General features: G+C 50.4%; 1 protein-coding gene and 1 long non-coding RNA gene across 14 annotated transcripts in view; one reads left to right on the top strand and one right to left on the bottom strand.

The window, feature by feature from the left end:
• The window catches only part of LARS2 (leucyl-tRNA synthetase 2, mitochondrial), a 175,632-nt gene extending 158,526 nt beyond the window's left edge, over nt 1-17,106 (top strand). For 3 of the 11 annotated variants that reach the window (XR_008615643.1, XR_008615636.1, XR_008615642.1), the window contains 5 exons: nt 1,325-1,452; nt 5,471-5,698; nt 7,847-12,073; nt 14,239-14,795; nt 15,164-17,104. Coding sequence is in view for 2 of the 11 variants with exons in the window: in XM_024123821.3 (XP_023979589.1) it covers nt 1,325-1,452; nt 5,471-5,650 (308 nt within the window). In the remaining 9 variants the exon portion in view is untranslated. Of the gene's footprint in view, nt 1-1,324; nt 1,453-5,470; nt 5,699-7,846; nt 13,399-14,238; nt 14,796-15,163 lie in introns of those variants that run through there. The other 8 variants (XR_008615638.1, XR_008615637.1, XR_008615640.1 and 5 more) reach the window with 8 other exon arrangements.
• The window catches only part of LOC114484164 (uncharacterized), a 30,033-nt gene continuing 14,796 nt past the window's right edge, over nt 4,657-19,893 (bottom strand). For all 3 annotated transcript variants that reach the window (XR_003676736.2, XR_008615645.1, XR_008615646.1), the window contains 2 exons: nt 5,784-6,670; nt 4,657-5,040 (listed from right to left, as the gene is read on the bottom strand). This is a non-coding gene — a long non-coding RNA (uncharacterized lncRNA). The remainder of the gene's footprint in view (nt 5,041-5,783; nt 6,671-19,893) is intronic.

Here is a 19,893-nt window from a genome sequence, read left to right as displayed (position 1 = left end):
CCTGGACGCGCAGGCTCAGCGGCCATGGCTCACGGGCCCAGCCGGTCCGCGGCATGTGGGATCTTCCCCGGACCGGGGCACGAACCTGCGTCCCCTGCATCGGCAGGCAGACTCCCAACCACTGCGCCAGCAGGGAAGCCCTGCATGCATTACTTTTGTCATCAAAGAAAATAAAATAAAACATTGTCATTCACAGCCCAGTGTTTGGGACTGGCATTGGTGGGATTCATTCTCTCTGTCCCAGACTTGGCCTCAGACCATCCCCTGAGCTATGGGCCCGTCCCTCAAATGCATCTGCTGGTCTCAAGGCTAATAATAAGGGGGAGGTATGCCAGGGCCACCCCACCTCCACCAGCCCTGGAAAAGCAATTCACAGCGTGAGGGCTGTGCATCTGCCACAGCACCACCCCCGACGTGGGCACACGGGCCACATGCACTTGCCCGCTTGCCCAGGGCTTGCCTCTGGGAGGACCAGGAGGCAGTGGGGATGTACCACACAACAGTTGCCCAGGGATCTGTTTTCTGCTCTGTGTATTTCCTGCCCATTTGGGGGCATCTTTAGTACTCATGAGATCAACAGAGGCTTGGAAATCAAACTTTCCCTGCTAGGAAGCCCCTGGTTAAAGTCCCAAAGCACTGACAATTGGCCCTGAGCAGCTCTGGATGGTGAGCCTCCTCTGCTTTGGGAGCTGCAGCGTGAAGCACTCTGGGAAGAGAGACTGGAGAGGGTTTCATTCCTCCCTGCTTCCTCGGGTTTGACCCACCCTGAGCCAAGGACAGCCCTTTCCAATTTGGTCATGGCCGGAGCCCCTCCCGAGAAGAGTTTAGCGGAAAGGTTGAGCGCCCTCTGAGTAGGTCCAGAAGGAGTGCCCCGCTGTTCTCAGCATGTTGGCTCTGGTGATTATGAGAAAAAGTACTCTCAGGCCACAAGTATTCATGGGCCAGAAAGGAAGCAAATGCAGCTCATTACTTTGGGATCCACTCTCAGGAGCACAGAGGATTCCTTCACAAGCAGGACTGCACAGAGACCGAGTAAAATCAGCAGCCTTGCTTTTGCAAATGCACTTGAGAACAGTGTGTCCGTCCATCGTTATGGCTCTGGGTGTCGTTTGCAAAAATAGAAGAAAAAGAAAGCTACCTATAAACTGGGATGATGAGCCAGGCTGAAGGAAGTAGGGGGCACCTGGTAGGCTGTGGAAAGCCATGGTATGGCCTCCTGGGGCCTCAGACGGCTCCAAGCCAGGCTGTGTCAGGGCAAACGCTTTATTAGTGCTCCCAAGGGCCTCGTATGTGCTCAGTGACTCTCTGTGCCTTGGCGTTGCAGGCCTGGCGCTGGTGCCGAGGAAGCTGTGTACTCACTACGCCTGGGACACCAGTGTGTTGCTTCAAGCCTGGCCAGCTGTGGACCCGCAGTTCCTCCAGCAGCCCGATGTCGTACAGATGGCAGTTCTGGTGAGTGTCTCCTGCAGCCCCCAGGGCCAAGGCAAACCGGCCACACACACGGATGAGTTTGGAAGTTTCTCGCCATGCCTTTCTAGCCCACCCAGCTCTACGCCCAACCCTCCAGCCTGTCTTCCTTTGCCAGCACCTTCAGTTTTGAAGTTACCACATACCAAAAGCTTGTGAGCATAAAACTTGTGGCCAGAAAGTGGAAAGTATCAACCTGTCCTGCATTATAGGTTCTAATTGTCTTCCTTTCCAACTGTGTTTCAATCTCTGTAGGTTTCATTCAGTTGTTCTGGGCTCTTGGAGGGGGTAGGGTGAGGGTGAGGAGGTGGGCAAGGAACACCTCGCTCTGCAAAATATATTTCAGAAAGGCTACATGAAATTTATTTTTTGGTAAATTGCATCATTTTAAATACATAAAAGTAGTTGATTATAGTTTATAGAGCAAATAACTCTCCTATAGTTTATCCTTATGTAATTTTTATGCATTTAATTTGTTTAATCTGAGACCCATTATGAGGAATATCTCTTAAATATGCTGATGTGACTGAAGAGGGAAAGAAAACAAGGGGTGAACCTTTTAGTCTGAACCACACATGGGCCAGCTAACTTACATCCCAAGTTTAATTTAACTCTCACCACCCTAAAAGATAGGCATAGCTGGGGCTTCCCTGGTGGCGCAGTGGTTGCACGTCCGCCTGCCGATGCAGGGGAACCGGGTTCGTGCCCCGGTCTGGGAGGATCCCACATGCCGCGGAGCGGCTGGGCCCGTGAGCCATGGCCGCTGGGCCTGCGCGTCCGGAGCCTGTGCTCCGCAACGGGAGAGGCCGCAACAGTGAGAGGCCCGCGTACCGCTGCGCGTCCGGAGCCTGTGCGCCGCAACGGGAGAGGCCACAACAGAGGGAGGCCCACATACCACAAAAAAAAAAAAAAAAAAAAAAAAAGACAGGCATAGCTGTTCCCATTTTTTTCAGCTGAGGACACAGGCTCAGAGGAGCTCGTCACCTTGCCTACGTTTATTTGTTCATTCCTCAGTCATTATCAAGTTACCTATGCTATCAATACATCAGGCACAGTGCTAGGCTCTGGGGACACAAACCGAAATTCAAGAAACAGGGTCCCTGCCCTCACGGAGCTTAAAGCCTGGTGGGAAAGATAGGGGAAAAGAAGAAGGAAAGAGAAAAATAAACAAAATAATTGTAAACTGTGGAAAGTACCACAAAGTAGTCACCCAGGGGCTGAACGGGAGCCGGGCCTGCCAGGCCCCACCTGCTTCGTCTGCAAACCCTGGGCCCTGCGGGCAGATCCATGTTGGGAAAGACAGTTTCCCCCAGGAGACTGGCTCCTTCACAGATGCTCTGTCTCCATACCACCTCCCCGACATTTAGTTCCTCGCTGCCTCCAATTCTCCCCCGCCATGGAGGGGAGGAGGGGGGCTGCCCTGCTAGGCTTCTTCCCCAAATCCTCAAAACCGAAACCAGCCTGTGGCACAGAGAGGCGATTTCTTTAACTTGAATAATGTTTCTAAGAAATAACTGTCTGTGTACTCCCAAGAACTCGTCCTCAGTGCAACTGAGAAATGCCAACCTGAGACACTGAAGTTTTAATCTGTGAAAATGTCTTTCCATTTTAAATTACCACTGAAGAAAAGAAATTTAGTTTTGATAATTGGTAAAATAATTTCAGATTATCATTGAAATAAAAACCCAAGATTTAAAATGTGTGGAGGACTCCCTGCAAGCACACCCAACTCAAGAACCTCTGGGTTGGGGCACTGTGCCATGTGGCAGGACCTCTGTCAAGCTCTGTGTTCTGTCTCCACGTGATCTCACTTGGTGCCATGGCCAGAAATAGAAGTTGCAACACAGAACAGTGTAACTCGGTGTAATTCAGTTCAGCCGTGCCCGTGTGCTCTGAGCCCAGAGGCACTACATCGTCTTCAAGGAGCCCAGCACCCAGGAGGGACAGTCTGGCGAGGTACACGCATTGTCATGCACACCGAGAGTTTGTGTAGCCTCCAGGTTAAGATGTAAGAGCTTGGGAGTTGGACCATCTCAGTTTTACAAAATACTTAATTTCTCTAAGCCTCAGTTTCCTCGGTTAGAAAACACAGGGCCTGCCTTACCTGGTTGTTGAAAGAATTAGATGGGATAATGCCAGGAGGTACTTAGCCTGCTTCTGGACACACTAATGACAAAAGCCACTAACACGCAGTGAGTACCGACTAAGAGGCAGGGACTGCCCTTAGAACTTTCCAGATACTAACTCATTAACCCCGCACAACAGCCCTGTGAAGCAGACCCCACTGTTTTCCCCATTTCACAGACGAGGCAGATACGTGCCTAACCCCATCTCACAAGTGAGGAAACAGTGGCAGAACAGGGCTTAATAACTCACTCAGTAAATATTAACTGTTGCTAGCATCAGCATCGCTGCCTCTGGCAGTTGGGGGATTGGAGGAGGCATCCGAGGAAGGGGATGTGGACCTTGGCTTTGAAAGAGGAGCAGCCTTCCCCTAGTGGAGAAAGGAGCAAAGGCGGGGGACGTCCTCACTGGACCGTGAGCCATGGAGGGGGTGGAACAGAGGCAGAGGCAGGGCAGCACTGGAGAGAAGGCCAGACTCCATCCCGAGAGGTTGGGGGCTGGCAGGGAAGAGAGAGGGTCCATGGGGTCATTCCGTCTCCACCACTTGCTGGAAAGGGGCCTTGGGTAAGTGGCTTCACCTCCTATCCCTTAGCTTTGCCCTCTGTGAATCGGGGATGGAACGGCTGTGACCTACCTCACAGGCTTGTGGTGGGGATAAACAGGTTCACTCAGGTGGATTGTGGAGCACAGTGCCTGGCACAGAGTGAGAGCTCAGACAACGTGAGCTCTTATTGTCACTAGCCATTGCAGGGTTCCTGTCAGTGAGTAGTGGTGGATGGAGCAGGTGGATAGTGCTTGTGGCCAGGGGCCCTCCAGGCAGCTGTTGGAAAAGTCCAAGAGAACAATGCAGAGGCCCGGACCAAGGCTGAGCGATGAAGTGGAGGTGGCAAAGCTGAAGGGGCAGAAGCTTGCAAGGCCACCAGATGGGGACTGGGAGACCTTTCTAAAGTCAAGCAGCCGCTGTTTGAGGTGATGTCTTACTTGTCTCCCACCCAGTGATCTAGGCTAATGCAGCCCATAAAAATGCCACTAAATTCTACAGAAATCTGAAAAGATGAGGTGGGTGATTAAGGGATCCTGTATAATGTGCTTGGGTTGAAACTTCAGAAGTTATTCCTGGTAATTTTTCATAACACAGTGACTTTATTTTCCAAGTTAAAAACAGGAGCATTCGTGAAAAAAACGTAAGCGTTCTTACAGGAGCGATGGGATGGAGGATTTGAAGCACGGCTGTTCAGAAGCTATTTGGGTCATGTGTCGCTTTCCTCGGTGGCAGTATCAGTTCATATCTGATGTGAAGTTTATCCTTATGAAACTAATATTCAGTGAATACGGCTAGAACCGTACTGGCCCATTTTAGGCAAGAGTTGTGTGTGATGTGGGTCCAGCTTCCAGGTGGTCAAACTTGAGCGCCCCCTTCTGGAGCCAGTCATCAGGGAGGGAGGTTGCCTACAGGCCCCAGAAATTAGTCCACGTGAGATCTAGGTAAATCCTCGGTGACACCCCCTGTAGCCAGATCTGAATTTGATTTGAGCTTCAGTAACACAATAATCCCTCTCCCCCCGGATACAGCCTAAGCCATCTCATGCTGAGGATTTTTGACATAGTTTCCACCACAGCTGTGACAGGGCAGCACTCAGGAAATACAAGGTGGCGCCCTCTCCCCCTCCTTATCCAAAGTGTTCAGGCGTTAATCCTACCCATCTAAGTGCACTTTGTTCTTCCGGGAAGCTGGGTGCTGCCTTTTCTTTCTCTTTTCCCGTACTCCCTCCCCACACAGAGGCAGCAGTACCCTGGAGGGGCAGTGGGTATTGATGTCTGGCTGCCTGCCACTCTCAGGACTTTCCTCATTGTTTGTCTCGGCTTTTCACCTTCTCAGATCAACAACAAAGCCTGCGGCAAAATCCCTGTGCCCCAACAAGTTGCCCAGGACCAGGACAAAGTCCACGAACTGGTTCTCCAAAGTGAACTGGGTGTCAGGCTCTTACAGGGGCGAAGCATCAAGAAGGCCTTCCTCTCCCCCCGAACCGCCCTCATCAACTTCCTGGTGCAGGAGTGACTGCAGGGATGCTGCGGCTACCGCGAGGGCTTGAGGCACCTCCTCCAGGTCTGGGATGAAGGAAGGAGTCTGGGGCCCAGGGGCAGGAAAAAGCCAAATGTCTATTTTATATATATACATAAATTTTACTTACTTATTTATTTCTTTATGGCTGTGTTGGGTCTTCGTTGCAGTACGCGGGCTTCTCTTTGTCGTGGCTTCTCTTGTTGTGGAGTGCGGGCTCTAGGCGTGCAGGCTTCAGTAGTTGTGGCACGTGGGCTCAGTAGTTGTGGCTCGTGGGCTCTAGAGCGCAGGGTCCGTAGTTGTGGCGCAGAGGCTTAGTTGCTCCGCGGCATGTGGGAATCTTCCCGGACCGGGGCCCGAACCCGTGTCCCCTGCATTGGCAGGCGGATTCTTAACCACTGCGCCACCAAGCCCCAAGCCCAATGTCTTGAATGTCTGCCTTTGTACTCTGACGGGCTGGCATCAACAGGGTGCCTCTGAGATGTGGCCTGGTGCAGGGGTGAAGGTGGGTGGAGGCAGAGGAGAAATATGAGTGAGGCGGGGTGGGGACCCAGTACCTTCCTCCACCATTGCAGGGTGGAGGAAGCATCTAGCCCCATAGGAAGCCACCAGAGATTCAGCTGGGTGGGAGCGAGAAGGTGAATTGAAAAGCAAGTGAGGATGAGCACGAAGCCTCTCGAGCAGCCTGGGAGCTTCTGGACCCCAGAAATTGCACTGCCTTAGGCAGGTCTTAGGAACATGAGGCTAAACTGAGAAGGCACAGGGGCTCAGGAGCAGCGTGGGCAGTCACTGTTGAACAGGTGACAGAGCCTCAGCATCGTGGTGGATTGTCTCCCGCCTTCAGGCTAGATGGAGAAGCCATTTGGGTCGTGTCCAAATATCCATACGCGGAATGGACACTGGGGTCTTCAGAAGTTGCTCGGGGGAATTCCCTGGCGGTCCAGTGGTTAGGACTCGGCGCTTTCACTGCCGTGGGCCCGGGTTCGATCCCTGGTCAGAGAACTAAGATCCTGTGGGCTGGCACAGCCAAAAAAAAAAAGAAGAAGAAGTTGCTTGGAATCAAAAGGCAAGCAGGGCTAGTCTGGCTGCCAGCACTCCCACCACTTCTCAGCCCTGCCGTGCAGGCTGTTCCCACTCCAGCCCAGCTGGACTTGCCTGCCGGGCCTTCTCTGTTCCTGGTACTCAGGCTCTTGAGCGAAGTACCACTTCCCACTGTGAATGGTGAGCAGCGCTTCCTAACTACTCCCTCAGGGTGTAAAATTTGCTGTGAAGTGAAGTGGAACAGAGCTGGTTCCAGCCTCGGATGGAACCAATCTCGGAGCCCGCTGCAGCTCAACAGGGAGTCTGCTCATGTGCGCTGCAGATGGTGATGCCGCCATGGATGTGGCCCCCAGAGCCAGTCATTAGGAAGAGCAAGTCCACCGCAGGGGGTGGGACTGATGCCACCCAGGCGTCTCCTCCTGTACTTGAGCCACAGCAGTTGGCTGCCAGGGAGACCCTGTGTCATTGTATATTAGGGTGATCCTGGGTTTCTGTGAAGTCAACTATCAGGTGCTCTTACCAGAACCGGCCTAAGCCACTGATTACTATTTAATAGGGGGAGGAGGAGGAGAATCTAGCCATTTTGTGACACTGAAAATCTGTATTCATTCTCTGATGCCTTTTTCTGAAGTAGCCTCAGATGTGGTCCCCTGCACTTCAGCAGTTAACAGATGACTTTTTTTAATGGAATAAAATGTTTGTCATGTATGACTTTGGGACATATGTGTGATCCTGGAATAGCCACCATATTCCAGTTCTGGGAGTTAATCAGGAACAGATTGAGGTATTCCATCGTCATCTGAAGCACTGGCTGTGTGCCTGACTCCACGTGGACTGTTATAAAGTGGGATGCATGGGGAACTTACAGAACATGGTAGACCATACTGACTCAGGAACGTTAGTAACAGCAGCTAAGTCACTTGGCTCAAACTTAATATTCTGCCTGATCCCCATATGCCCAGAAATCCTGCTTTAATTGATCTGAAGTGCACTTGGGCATCTGGGGAAAAAAAAAAAAAAAAAAAAAAAAAAAAAAAAAATCTTAAAAGCTCCACAGGTGATTCTAATGGACATCTAAGTTTGAAAACCACCAGATTAATTGATGCTTTTGAACCGTATGTCTAACTAGTCCTTTCTCTCCCTAACCTTCAGCTTAACCGAGATGAATTTGGTAACAACCAAAACACAATGAAGTAGAGCTGGGAAAGACTAGGACCAGAAGGGAAGGCAGGGGCCGGAACTCTGGAGCAAATATTTAAGACGTTCCTAGAGTTGACTTGAGTGTACACAATCCAATTCCATGTACCAACAAACGTGGATTAAATATAAGTGAACGGATGAGGATATTTGGTACAAGGAGGTGAGTGTTTTTGCTTGATTGTCTTGTTTATTACAGAAGCGAGGTAAGTGGTCTTGAGTCTGTCAACAAGATGAGTGTAAGGAAGCCCTTTGTCTGCACATAATCAGGCCAGAGCAATGGTGAGTCCAGCCTCAAGGCCACTGGACTAACCAGCATGTCTTTGCAGACCTTTTTCTCCAAGAGGATAAAACTTTTAAAAACAAGAGCTCATTGGTACTACTGAGATGGTTGGTGTAATGGAAAAATTGAACAGAAAAATCTGATCCCTGGGGTGGGAAATGATCTCAGTCCTTTATTAACTGCCTTGATTAGGTCAAAAACTGGACTCAACAAGTTCACTTGCATTATGTCATTTAATTTCCACTAAAACCCTAGAGGGAAGGAATTATTCTCTCACAAATATGAAGATACCCAGGTTCTGAGGTTCAGTAATTTGCTCAGTTTCCACAGCTAAGTAGAAGAACCGAATCCAAACCCAGGTCCTCTGGCCTCCAAATCCCCTTATGCCATCCACTGTGTCTACCAGTCCCCTCACCTAATTGCCCATCTTGCTTGAAGTCAGGAAAATTGAGATGTTGGCTGGAAGCTTGGGGCTTACTAGGGAAGCCTCGTGACTGAATGGAGTGGCCGTTATTCTTGTTGCCTTTGCTGCCTTGGCTTAGGGTTTACTGATTGATGGCCTGAGGCTGCTGGGGGCAGATGGCCCAGTTGTGTGAGCTAGAGGTTTGAGGCCACATAAAGAAGTCCACCAGAAATCCTTGCAAGCCACTCATGGCCCACAGGCTTCTTGGCAGGCCAATGCTCAGACAAGCTGGCCTCCAAACCAAAAGCTGAGGATCCGAAGTTGGCTTTGGTTTTCATTTCCAGGTGGTTTGATTCCTGAACTGAGCCCAAGTCAGGGTTATGAGGCCACTAGTGCACACGGACATGCAGCAACATGCCACTGGGCTGATGACATTTCTGCTGGGCCACAGTTGGCCATTACTCAGGCCAAAGAGGGCGTGGTTCCTGCACCAGCTGCCCTGGCCTCCACCACCAGCTGCCCTCTTGGTGTTTCTCCCCCTAGGAGGGAAGGGAGGGAGGCACACAAGGCTACAGGGTCATTCTGTGCACCAGGAACCGTGCAAGGGGTTTGCTGGTGCTCTTAAATCCTCACATCAGTGCTACAAAGTGGGAATTATGACCCACATCCTATAAAGAAGGAAACTGAAGCCTAGAAAAGTATAGCAGATTACCTACATCCTGCCACTGATAACTGCTCGAACCAGAATTCAGCCCCAGTTCTGCCTTTCTGTTCACAGCTCATGCTTTCTCTGCAGCCCCAGCCTGCCTTCCGGCAGGGAAGAAGTAAGATGTCTTGGGAGGAAATACAGCTCTTGTTCTTTCTGTCCCGGGAATTCTGAACTGGAGCTCTGGCATGTATGTGGCCCCGCAGACTGGAGCCCCACACTCGTGATTCACCTCCCCGCAGACCCTCCTTAACGAAGGGGGCTGGGCTTTTGTACCCTGAATCCGTCCATCACTGGCTGTGGGCCAACACCGGGTGGAGGGGGATAGTTAGTAATTTCCTGGGCATCTTGGGATGAAGGGACTCCCACTGGCTCAGGGAAGGTTTCCAAAGAGGAACACAGCTGAGCCGTCGGCAGCCAGCATGCATGGGAGCTGGGAACAGGCACCCCTGCTTGTGAGGAGGACCCGGGTGGAGCACCCAAGGCGACCACCACAAGGAGAGAAGGTGAGAGTCCTGAGAAGCAGTCCTGAGAAGCCTGAGAAACAGCGAGTCTGTGGGTGAGGAAACGCTCTGGACAGACGCAGAGTCACAAGAGATGTGGATGAACATAGGATGGAGTGAGGACAAGCTGAGCTGCCTTGGGCCTGCCTTGATGCCCTGGGCTGGGTGGCTCTGGGCAGTGCTGCTGCATTCAAGGCAGTGGGTGAGACCAAACCGGAAGGCGTCATTCCCCCTTTTGCAGATGACAAAACCATGGCTCACACAGGCTGTGACTTGCTTAAGGTCCTACAGTAAGTGATGGAGTATCTTGACCCCCATTCTGTGCTCATTCCACTCAGGGGCCCCTGCCCCTACCCTGCAGGAAAAGCCTGGTGGTACCGCCAGGCAAAACATAGCTCAGGAGGTAAATATTCTTAATTGTGGAAACCATCAGGGTAGACAAAATGAGTAGAGTCTGTACTCCCGTTTCTTCCTGTGAGAAGAGCAAGCCGAAAACATCTGTTTCATGGGCTGAGTCCCTGTCTGAAGCTCAGAGGGTGGGCGGCCAAAGGCTCTCATCCAAGCTGATGAGTCTGGAGATCGGAATCTGGGGTGACCAACAATGAGCAAGGAGGAATCCCCCCAGGGTGGGTGGGCAGGCAGTGCTGGCAGGGAGGGGGCAGCCTGGAACGGCTGGGGAAGGGCCAGTCCTGTGGGCAGCAGCCTCGGATCCAAGGGTGGGGCCAACAGCCGTCCAGAACAGTTGACCTCACTCCAGGCCTTCATTGCATCTGCCCACGTGAGGGAGCGGATGCAGGGATAACGAGGCCCTGCGGGGGTGGGGAGCCAGGCCTGCTGGAGTCACGCGCCTGGAACCCAACAGTCATGACTCACCTCCATGCGCCTCAAGCCCTGAACTTGAATTCCAGTTCTTGTCTGGCTTCTGGAAGAGCAGGCCTGTGCCAGACACCCAGTGATGCCTGAGATGCCCCAATATCAGCAGCAATAATAACATTTACCACTTACCGAGGACTAGTTATGTGCCAGGCCCTGTTGTAAGAGCCTTACCACAGAAGGGGCCCAGTTCAAGACCACATGAGAGGCTGGCAGAGCCGTGATTCCGACCTACTCCACCACATTGCTTCCCAAAGGCCTTGATGCAAACCAGCCCTGAACCTCCTGGGTTTTCCAAGACAGCCCTAATTTCTGGCTCTCAGAGTACCCTAGAACCTGCCAAGCCCACACTTCCTGATCTGAGGACACCTGGGTGAGCACCTCCCTGGTGCCCAGGGAGAGGTCTGGGCTTTCTCTCTGAGCCTGGGACTGACCACTCCCAGGGAGCCCTCACCTTTGAGCCCCATCAGTGAGACCTAGAAGTCAGGGGGTCCTCTTTGCTCTACTCCACATACTGCGAGGAAAATCCCATGGAAGGCGAGACCGGGCCTGGGCCTGTGGGCACAGCGAGAGCTGCCTGGCCTCACAGCAGCCGGGCCGGTGTCTCCCCCAGAACATCCTTTCCTCTGCCCACAGAAGAACCTCATCTGGGATTACTTAGGGGTGGTTCGCCCCAGCCCCCACTAAAGGTGGACTCGCCTGCCACACCTGCTGCAGCTGCACCCTCATGGGCTGCCTCAGGACCAGGAGAAGAACCAGGCCTGGGCAGGGATCCCCTTCCTCAGACACTGTGAGGTGAGGGGCGAGTGTCCAGTGGGTATAGTGGACACGGGTCAACTGGGGAGGCGGGGCCACCCAAAAGGTACTATTATTCACTGAACCTGGAATGTCATTCATCAGGGAAAAGGCAGCTCCCTTCCAGTAGAAACAGGGACAGGGTGGGCCAGTGGGGCTTTGCGAGGTGGGTTCCCCAGGGGGCTCGCTGTCAGTGAGCAGGACACAAGGCAGCCACCACGTGGAAATAGGCTGAAAAGCCAGATGTCACCAGGTATCTCCATGGTTAGTTGTCAACCTGTTAGTTAGCAGATAACATGTTAGCTTTCTAGTAATATCTTAACTGATTTTTATTATGGCCTGAATGTTTGTAGCCCCCTAAAATTCATAGGTTGAAATTGTACTTCCAAATGTAATGATACTAGCAGGTGGGGCTTTGGAGGTAACTAGGTGAGGTCATGAGGGTGCAGCCCTCGTGGGTGGGATTAGTGTCCTCATGAGAGTCACAAGAGAGCTTGCTTCCTCTCTGCGTTCTGCCACGTGAGGACACAAGAAGTCAGCAGTCTGCAACCCGGAAGAGGGTTCTCACCAGAACTCGACCAAACTGGCACCCTGATCTCAGACTTCAGCCTCCAGAGCTGTGAGAAATAAATTTCTGTTGTTTATCAGCCATGCAGTCTATGGTACTTTGTTACAGCAGCCAGAACTAAGACAACTACTAACATCTTAGGAGTCAGTTCCCCTCTTAGTGAGTGCAGTAGACCTCAGTTACAAGTTACCTCATGATTACCTGCAACCCCTTAATTGTGCATTAACACCTTAGTGGTCTGCCAGTATCTTGATTGTCTACCAATCATCTTGAGCAATAATTTTTCAAAAATTATCAGCTGTTAATGTAACTATAACAGATAAACCCCTAAGCCACAGTGGGCTTACTCACTCAGCAAACTTTATTTCTCATTCCCTAAGTCTAATCCTCTGGAGAAGGGAGCAGGGAGGGATCCTGTTCCATCCCATTCCAGCTTGATGGAGGGACCCAGGCTGAAGGAACCTCCACCACCTTCACCTCTTGGCTCTCAAGTTACCGTGGACGTTGATATCCAGCCCTCAGATATGGGCAGAGAGAGGTGTAATTTCATAAGGTGGTTTTTATGGGCCGGGTCTGGAAATGGCCATACATCACTTCTGCCCACTTTCTCTTGGCCTCAGGGGGCTGGGAAATGTGGTCCCAGCCGGGCAGCCCTTTCCCAAGAACAACTCTGCCTAAGGGAAGGGGAGCCCAAATCTTTGGTGGGCAGCCACCTGCCTCCACCACCTGAACAATCTTTGCTTTTAAATTCTTGGCTGTCTGTGTAAATCTGTTATCTTCTAAATATCTCAGTTGTCTGCTGACACCTGGGTATGTAGACATCTCCTGAGTGACGACTGTTTACCTTCTAAGTGTGTGATCGCTGCTAACTGTGGCTCTGAAATAACTCATTCATCGCCTGCCTGCTGATGCCGGCCCTGCCCTCTGTCCTGGACTCCAGGCCTCACTCCAGAAAGGAATGAAATCACAGATCTGCTTTGTGCCACTTTATACATGACTGATTTTTACTCCAAAGGTCCGTTTATTGGTCTCTAGTTCTCCCCACTTTCTTCCTCCATGAGATTCACACAATTGATTAATGGAGACAGTTTGGAGTGTTTCGCTGGTTTGGAAGAAGTGGGGCATTTTAAAAGGTAGAGAAAGGCAGGTTTCCCACGTGCCCTGCTGGAAACCTGGGAAATTCTTCAGATTCCTGTTTCTGAAGGGTCAGGGCTGTTCATTAACGGTAGAAATGTGACACAGCCCTAAATGCTTCACCTTGTTTTGGTCCTGGAGACTTACACCCCCACCCTACCCCATCCCACCTCACACACACAGAGCACACATGCCACACACACACACACCACACACACATGCCACACACACATGCCACACACAACGCCACACACACACTCCTCACACCACATACAGCCCATACACAACACACACATACCGCATACACACACACCCCACATATACACACCCACACCCACACCTCAACACGCACACACACACACCCACACACATATAGAGATACCACACACACATAACACAATACCACACATACTGCACACACACCCCGCGCCATACATGCCAGTATACAACACGTGCACAAGCCCACAGCCAGAAACCTGCTTTGGAGGAGGTAACTGGTAATTCAGTTTTGCCTGACAGAGGATGAGCTTCACACCAGGTGACTAGGAGTGTTGTGGGGAGGGCAATTTAGTCTTGAGGATTAATCCAAGCCACAGCTGCCAGTCAGGGAAGGGCCTGAGGCTGGGGCCAAGGCGGACAGTTACACAGGGAGGCCCCCATCCTCACCTGGGCTCAGGTGACACCATCACCGGAGGCATCAAACTGCAGGGAACCCTCCTGTGACAGCACCCACCTATGGTGCGAGTCGTCTGTATTGCTGATGGAAGCACAGTAATAAGTCGGGACTCTACTGCGTATTAAGCTTAACTTTGTGCAGAGATTGAGCTTGGCAAATGGCGGGTGAGATGGGGGACCCTGGAACTCGCCTTGGCTGGAGTCCCCGCTCTCCCAGGTTCTGGTCCTGAGAGCTCAGCGGGCCGCTTAACCCCCCGAGCCTCCGTCTCCTCACGTGGGGAAGTGGGGATGACAGTTTTAACCTTGGCGTTGTTGCGAGGGTTCGATGAGTTCATGTACGTAGAAAGGCTGATGACTCCGCCAGTGTTCTTATGATTAAATGCTTTATCCCATTTAATCCTCACCAGACGTGCTGTGAGGAGGTTAACAAGCAGGGCCCCACTTTACGGATGGGCAGACTGAGGCTTGGAGCTGTCGGGGAACCTGCCTGAGGTTGCCAGCTGGTGAGTGTCTGGAGGTGGGTGCTGCTGGTTTCCGTTTCATGATCTGGGTGCTGATGGCAGAGTTTATGAGGATTTGTTGAGCTGTACGCTTAATGTGTATGAGTTTTTGGAATCTCTATTTCCTCAAATGTTCATTTTTTTAAAGAAGTCTATATAAGCTACAAGGATATATTGTACAACACAGGGAATGCAGCCAATATTTTATAATAACTATATATGGAGTATGACCTTTAAAAATTGTGAATCACTGTATTGTACACCTATGACTTATAAAATATTGTACATCAACTATACTTCAAGAAAAATAAAATCTATAACACCAAGTGCTAAAAGCAAAAAAAGCCAGTCATGACCTACCCAGCAGGACCCTGTGCCATCCTCCCACAGCTCAGAGGTTCCACCGCCCGCCCTGCAGGAATGGTGCCCACCAGGATGCACGAGGTCATGACCTCTGGTACACAGTAAGTGCTTAGCACAGGATAGTTCCTTTCTCTTCCCCTTTTCCCCACTTTCCTGGCCTGAGACAGGGCCCTGCGGAGGGGAGCAGAGGAGAGGAGGGTTCAGAGACCTGACCTTGGTTTCCCCATTTCCCCTCCCAGAGCCCTCCCTTTCCCTGCGGCCACAAATGACTGCCAGGTGGTCACAGTTGGGGCAGGTGAGCTGAGGCACAGCCCCAGGGCCAGGGCAGGGGTCAGAGGTCTGGGCAGGGGCCTGCCTAGGGTAACAACAAACACGAGCCTCCCAGAGTGTGGCCTTGGGGGGCAGGGAGAGGTGGGGGTAGGGGGCGGAGGGGTCTTCGCTTCCCAGATCCCATCTTGTTTTTATCCAGGTGCTGATCTTTCAGTGCAAAGAGCTGGAGGCCTCTCCCCACGCACTCTACCTATGCCCCTCCTCCCCGCAGGAGCTCCGGGACAGATTCCAGGTGAGGACAGAACACCAGGTCACCCGCGGGGTTGAGCTCCCCCGCATCTGTTACTGCAGCCCCACAAGCTGCCATAAACCTCTGATCAGCCGTGCTTTGCTCTGTGCTGTGCTAAGCAAAGAGTACCTGGAAATGAATAAGATGCCGTCTCCACATGATGGGTCCACTCCCTCCCGCCGCTGCCTCTCCACACTCCTCCGAGGTCACTCTGCTCCAGAAACACTGGCTTCTTTGCTGTTCCCAGGGCACACTGGGCACACTCCTGCCTCAACATCTCAGACTTGGAGTCCCTCTACCAAGAAAGCCCCTCCCCAGATCGCTCCTTCTCTCACCTCCTGCTGGTCTCTGTGCTCGTAAGGTCTTCCCTGACCATCCTATACCAAATACCACCCCACCCCTAGCATCCCCTACCCCCTAGCAAATAATGACACAGTTTGCATATTTATCTTATCATTTGTCCCTCCTTCCAGAAGGTCAGCATCGTGAGGGCAGGGACTCATGCGGCCTTATTTTATTTATTTACAGCAATTTTAGTCTCTGTTGTGTCTCAGACCCAGAACACCATCAGGCACACAGTAGGTGCTCAGTAAATATTTGCATGAATGATTCTAGTCCTAAGTGGGCTCGGTGACCTTGAGCAAGTTGTTAAACCCAGCAGAGGTTTTTATTTCCTTAATTACAAATTGAGGGAATTCCCTGGCATCCAGTGGTTAGGGCTCCGTGCTTCCACTGCAGGAGGCACGGATTCGATCCCTGATCAGGGAACTAAGATCCCACATGCCATATGGCGAGGCCAAAAAAAAAAAAGTATAACAAAATTGACACAGTGATGCCAGCTGGTGGGTGAGATGGGCGTCCTGGAAGGGAAATCTGGGGGATATTTTGTAAACTAGAAACTGTTGAGCAGCCCTAAGTAACAGTCTGGGGCTTTCTCTGCCAGGGGAGCAAAAGGGCAGCAACTGGATGGTTTCCTGCTCTGTCTTTCAGTTAAGCCTTCAGTTCTGGCCTCTCTTGCCTGGGCTGCCCCAGAGTCATTGTTAAACGTTAGTCATGGGGCATTATTGGAGCACATCAGCCTCTTGCAAATATTGTTTGTGTGTGTTTTAAAGTCTTGGTTGTCAAGAGCTGGGCTGACCCTAAGGACTGGAAGCCCTCAGGGGAGAGAGCTTCAAGTAAAGGCCACAGGGAGACAGTGAGAAGGCAGTGAGTTGCTGCTGGCGGAAGCGCTGTGGGTTTATTTTTAAGGCTGGAAAGGAGAGGTGAGGGAGCAAAATGTGAGGCAGTAATAGGGGCCCAGCAGTCCTGGCCTGTTGCTGGATATTTCCCCTGAGGAAGGAATGAAAAGGAACTAAGGTTTCTATTTATCATAAGGCTGGGGCCAGAGCCCACGGGAGCCAGGCAGGGGAGATGGGCGGGGGACAGCCATAGACCAAAAAGAGCCTGTTGCTATGCTGGTGGTTGTGGACGCTGGCTGTGGATCACAATGACCCTCTCTGGGGTGGGAGGGCAAAGCTGGGGCGAAGTGAGAGTAGCATCGAAATACACACTACCGAATGTAAAATATTTGTCTGGTGGGAAGCAGAAGCATAGCACAGGGTGATCGGCTCGGTGCTTTGCGATGATTGAGAGGAGTGGGATAGGGAGGATGGGAGGGAGGCTCAAGAGGGAGGGGTTATGGGGACATGTGTATGCATATGGCTGATTCGATTTGTTGTACAGCAGAAACTAACACAGTATTGTGAAGCAATTATACTCCAATAAAGAGCTATTTTTTAAAAAAAACATAACTAATAAGGACCTACTGTATAGCACAGGGAACTCTACTCAATACTCTGTAATGACCTATATGGAAAAAGAATCTGAAAGAGTGGATATATGTATCTATATAACTGATTCACTTTGCTATACAGCAGAAACTAACATAACATTGTAAATGAACTATACTCCAATAAAAATTCAAAAGGGGGAAAAAAAGTAATACAAACAGATCCGGTACCATTTCCCCCAATGATAACATCTTGCAGAACTGTAGTACAATATCACAACCATGATAATGAAATTAATAGAATCTACCGATCTTATTCAGATTTCCTCAGTCTTACTTGTACTGATCTGATGTATGTGTGTGCATGTGTTTAGTCCAGTGCAATTTGATCACAACAGTAGGTTCATGTGTCCCCCACCATAGTCAAGATACAGAACAGTTCCATCAGTATAAGGATTCCTCATGTTGCCCTTTTATAACCACCCCACCTCCCTACCACATCCCCACCCCTTCCTTAACCCCTGACAATAGCTAATCTGTTCTCCATCTTTATAATTTTGTCATTTCAAGAATGTTACATAAATGGAATCATATGGTATGTAACCTCTGGGATTGGCTTTTTTTTACTGAGCGCAATTCCCTTGAAATTCATCTAAGTTTTTGCATTTATCAGTAGTTCGTTCCTTTTTATTACTGAGATGCATTCCATGGTATGCACATACTATCTGAAGGACGTCTGAGTTTTTTCCGGTTTTTGGCTATTACCAATAAAGCAGCTATGAACATTCATGAATAGGCTTTTGTGAGAACATGAGGTTTTATTTCTCTGGGATAAATGCCGAAGAATGCAATTCCTGGATTATGTGGTAATTGTATATTTACTGGCATGGTTTTTTTGTTGTTGTTGGTTTCTTTTGGGTTTTTTTTGCGGTACGCGGGCCTCTCACTGTTGTGGCCTGTCCCGTTGTGGAGCACAGGCTCCGGACGCGCAGGCTCAGCGGCCGTGGCTCACGGGCCCAGCCGCTCCGCGGCATGTGGGATCCTCCCAGAACGGGGCGCGAACCCGGTTCCCCTGCATCGGCAGGCGGACTCTCAACCACTGCACCACCAGGGAAGCCCAACTGGCATGTTTTTGAGTTCACTGATTCTTTCTTATCCTGTGTCTAGTCTACTGTTAAACTTATATATATAAGGAATTCTTCATTTCAGATACTATATATTTTAATTCAAATTTTTCCATTTGCTTTTTTAAAAATAAGTTTTCATTTTTCTGTTGAATTAGTCCTTTTTTCCCTATATTTGTCTATCTCTTTACATAAATTCTTTAATGTATTTAAAGTTATTTTAAATACCTAGTCTGCTGATTCCAACAGCTGGGTTATCTGTGGGTCTGTTTCTATTATTTGTTTCTTTTTTCCCAATGAAAGATCACGTTTTCCTGCTTCTTCATGTGTCACAATTTTTTTTTTAGTGTATGCCAGACATAGGTATAAAAGCACACTAGAGAATGAGGTGGCTAATATTCTCCCCAGAAAGAACTTGCCCTGTCTTCTGTTGAGAAGCTAGAGAGAGGGGCTGATCTCCTCACCTGCTCAGGAGTTGAACTCTCTGGGGGCTCAGTCACAGCTTTGGTAGTTTCAGTTCACTTAGTTTCAAGTCTTGAATGGGTGTCAGGCCCTTCCCTCTAGCAGAGATGGTCTCTGAATAGGTGGCTAAGGAGATATGGCAATTCTGAATGTCATCCCCAGGAAGTCTGCTGGATTTCTAAAGGACATTCTTCTTTACCAGGCTAACCACTGTTCATCTACAAGGCTTCCCTCCAGGAAACCTTCGCAGAACTTCTAGGCTACGTCAAGAGTTCCCCCACCACTGCCACATGCACCTTCCTCCATGCCTTTGCCCCATTGCTTTGGAATGACCTGGGTTTCTACTCTGTCCTGCCCTCTCTCAATCCCATCACCATGTAGGCTCCTTAAGAACAAGGATTGTGTCTCATCCCTCTCTGTTTTCCATCAGTAGATAGTGGTTGTGAATTGGGTCAAAAACTAACACTTACTAAATATTTTTGAATGAACAAACAAGCTTCTGGAGGAGCATATTAGCAGAGGGGTGTAGGGTCAACATGGCATTTAGAACAGTGTTTTTCACTGGGTCTGCAGTCAAGCCCAGAGCAGAGAGGACCTTGATCCATCCACCCAGCCCTTCTGAAGGACACGGCTCTATCAGGCAGTTAAGAAAAGGAGACAACAAAGTAATCGAAGGCAGGGAAATCAACACTGACCTTGCTGGGCAGGTTTTGGGGATGGTTGTTACGGGAGGAGAAGCATATTTGGAGCATTTTATGCGTATCTAGATGTAACTAAGGAATGCCCTTGATGAAGGAAAGAAGATTTAGGCACTGTCTTCCCATCGTGGAGGACTGAATAAGAGTAGGGGTGAGCAGCAGGTGACCCAGAGACGGCCTTCCTCACTGACCGATGGCACATTGGCACCTACCCAGTTTCACCTTGTAAACTTGTTTCCAAGAACGTTTCCATCGGTACACATGCCAGAGTCACATGATGAAAATGAGGGTGGATGGGTACTCCCCATTCTGCGAGAAAAAGATGGACCCCAGGTCTGAATGATGGGTTCCAAAGAGTGGTTATGAGTCCCCTGACACAGGAGACAGAAGCAGATGCAGCAAGATGATGTCAAAGTGAGATAGATGGTAATATACTGGCTTCTACTGAGGGGAGATGGTGAGGACTAGTGGGAGATCTCTGGCTTCTGAAGGGGAGTGGAGTCAGTCAGGTGAAAACAAGAGGTGGGGTGGTCCCAGCAGAGGGGACAGCCTGTGCAAATGCTAGGTGGTAGGAAAGTACTCAGCATC

This window comes from Physeter macrocephalus, chromosome 18 (assembly GCF_002837175.3).
Source record: "Physeter macrocephalus isolate SW-GA chromosome 18, ASM283717v5, whole genome shotgun sequence".
NCBI classification, from domain to species: domain Eukaryota; kingdom Metazoa; phylum Chordata; class Mammalia; order Artiodactyla; family Physeteridae; genus Physeter; species Physeter macrocephalus.
Note: the sequence above shows the minus strand (reverse complement) of the source record. Positions and strands in the feature narration are given on the sequence as shown.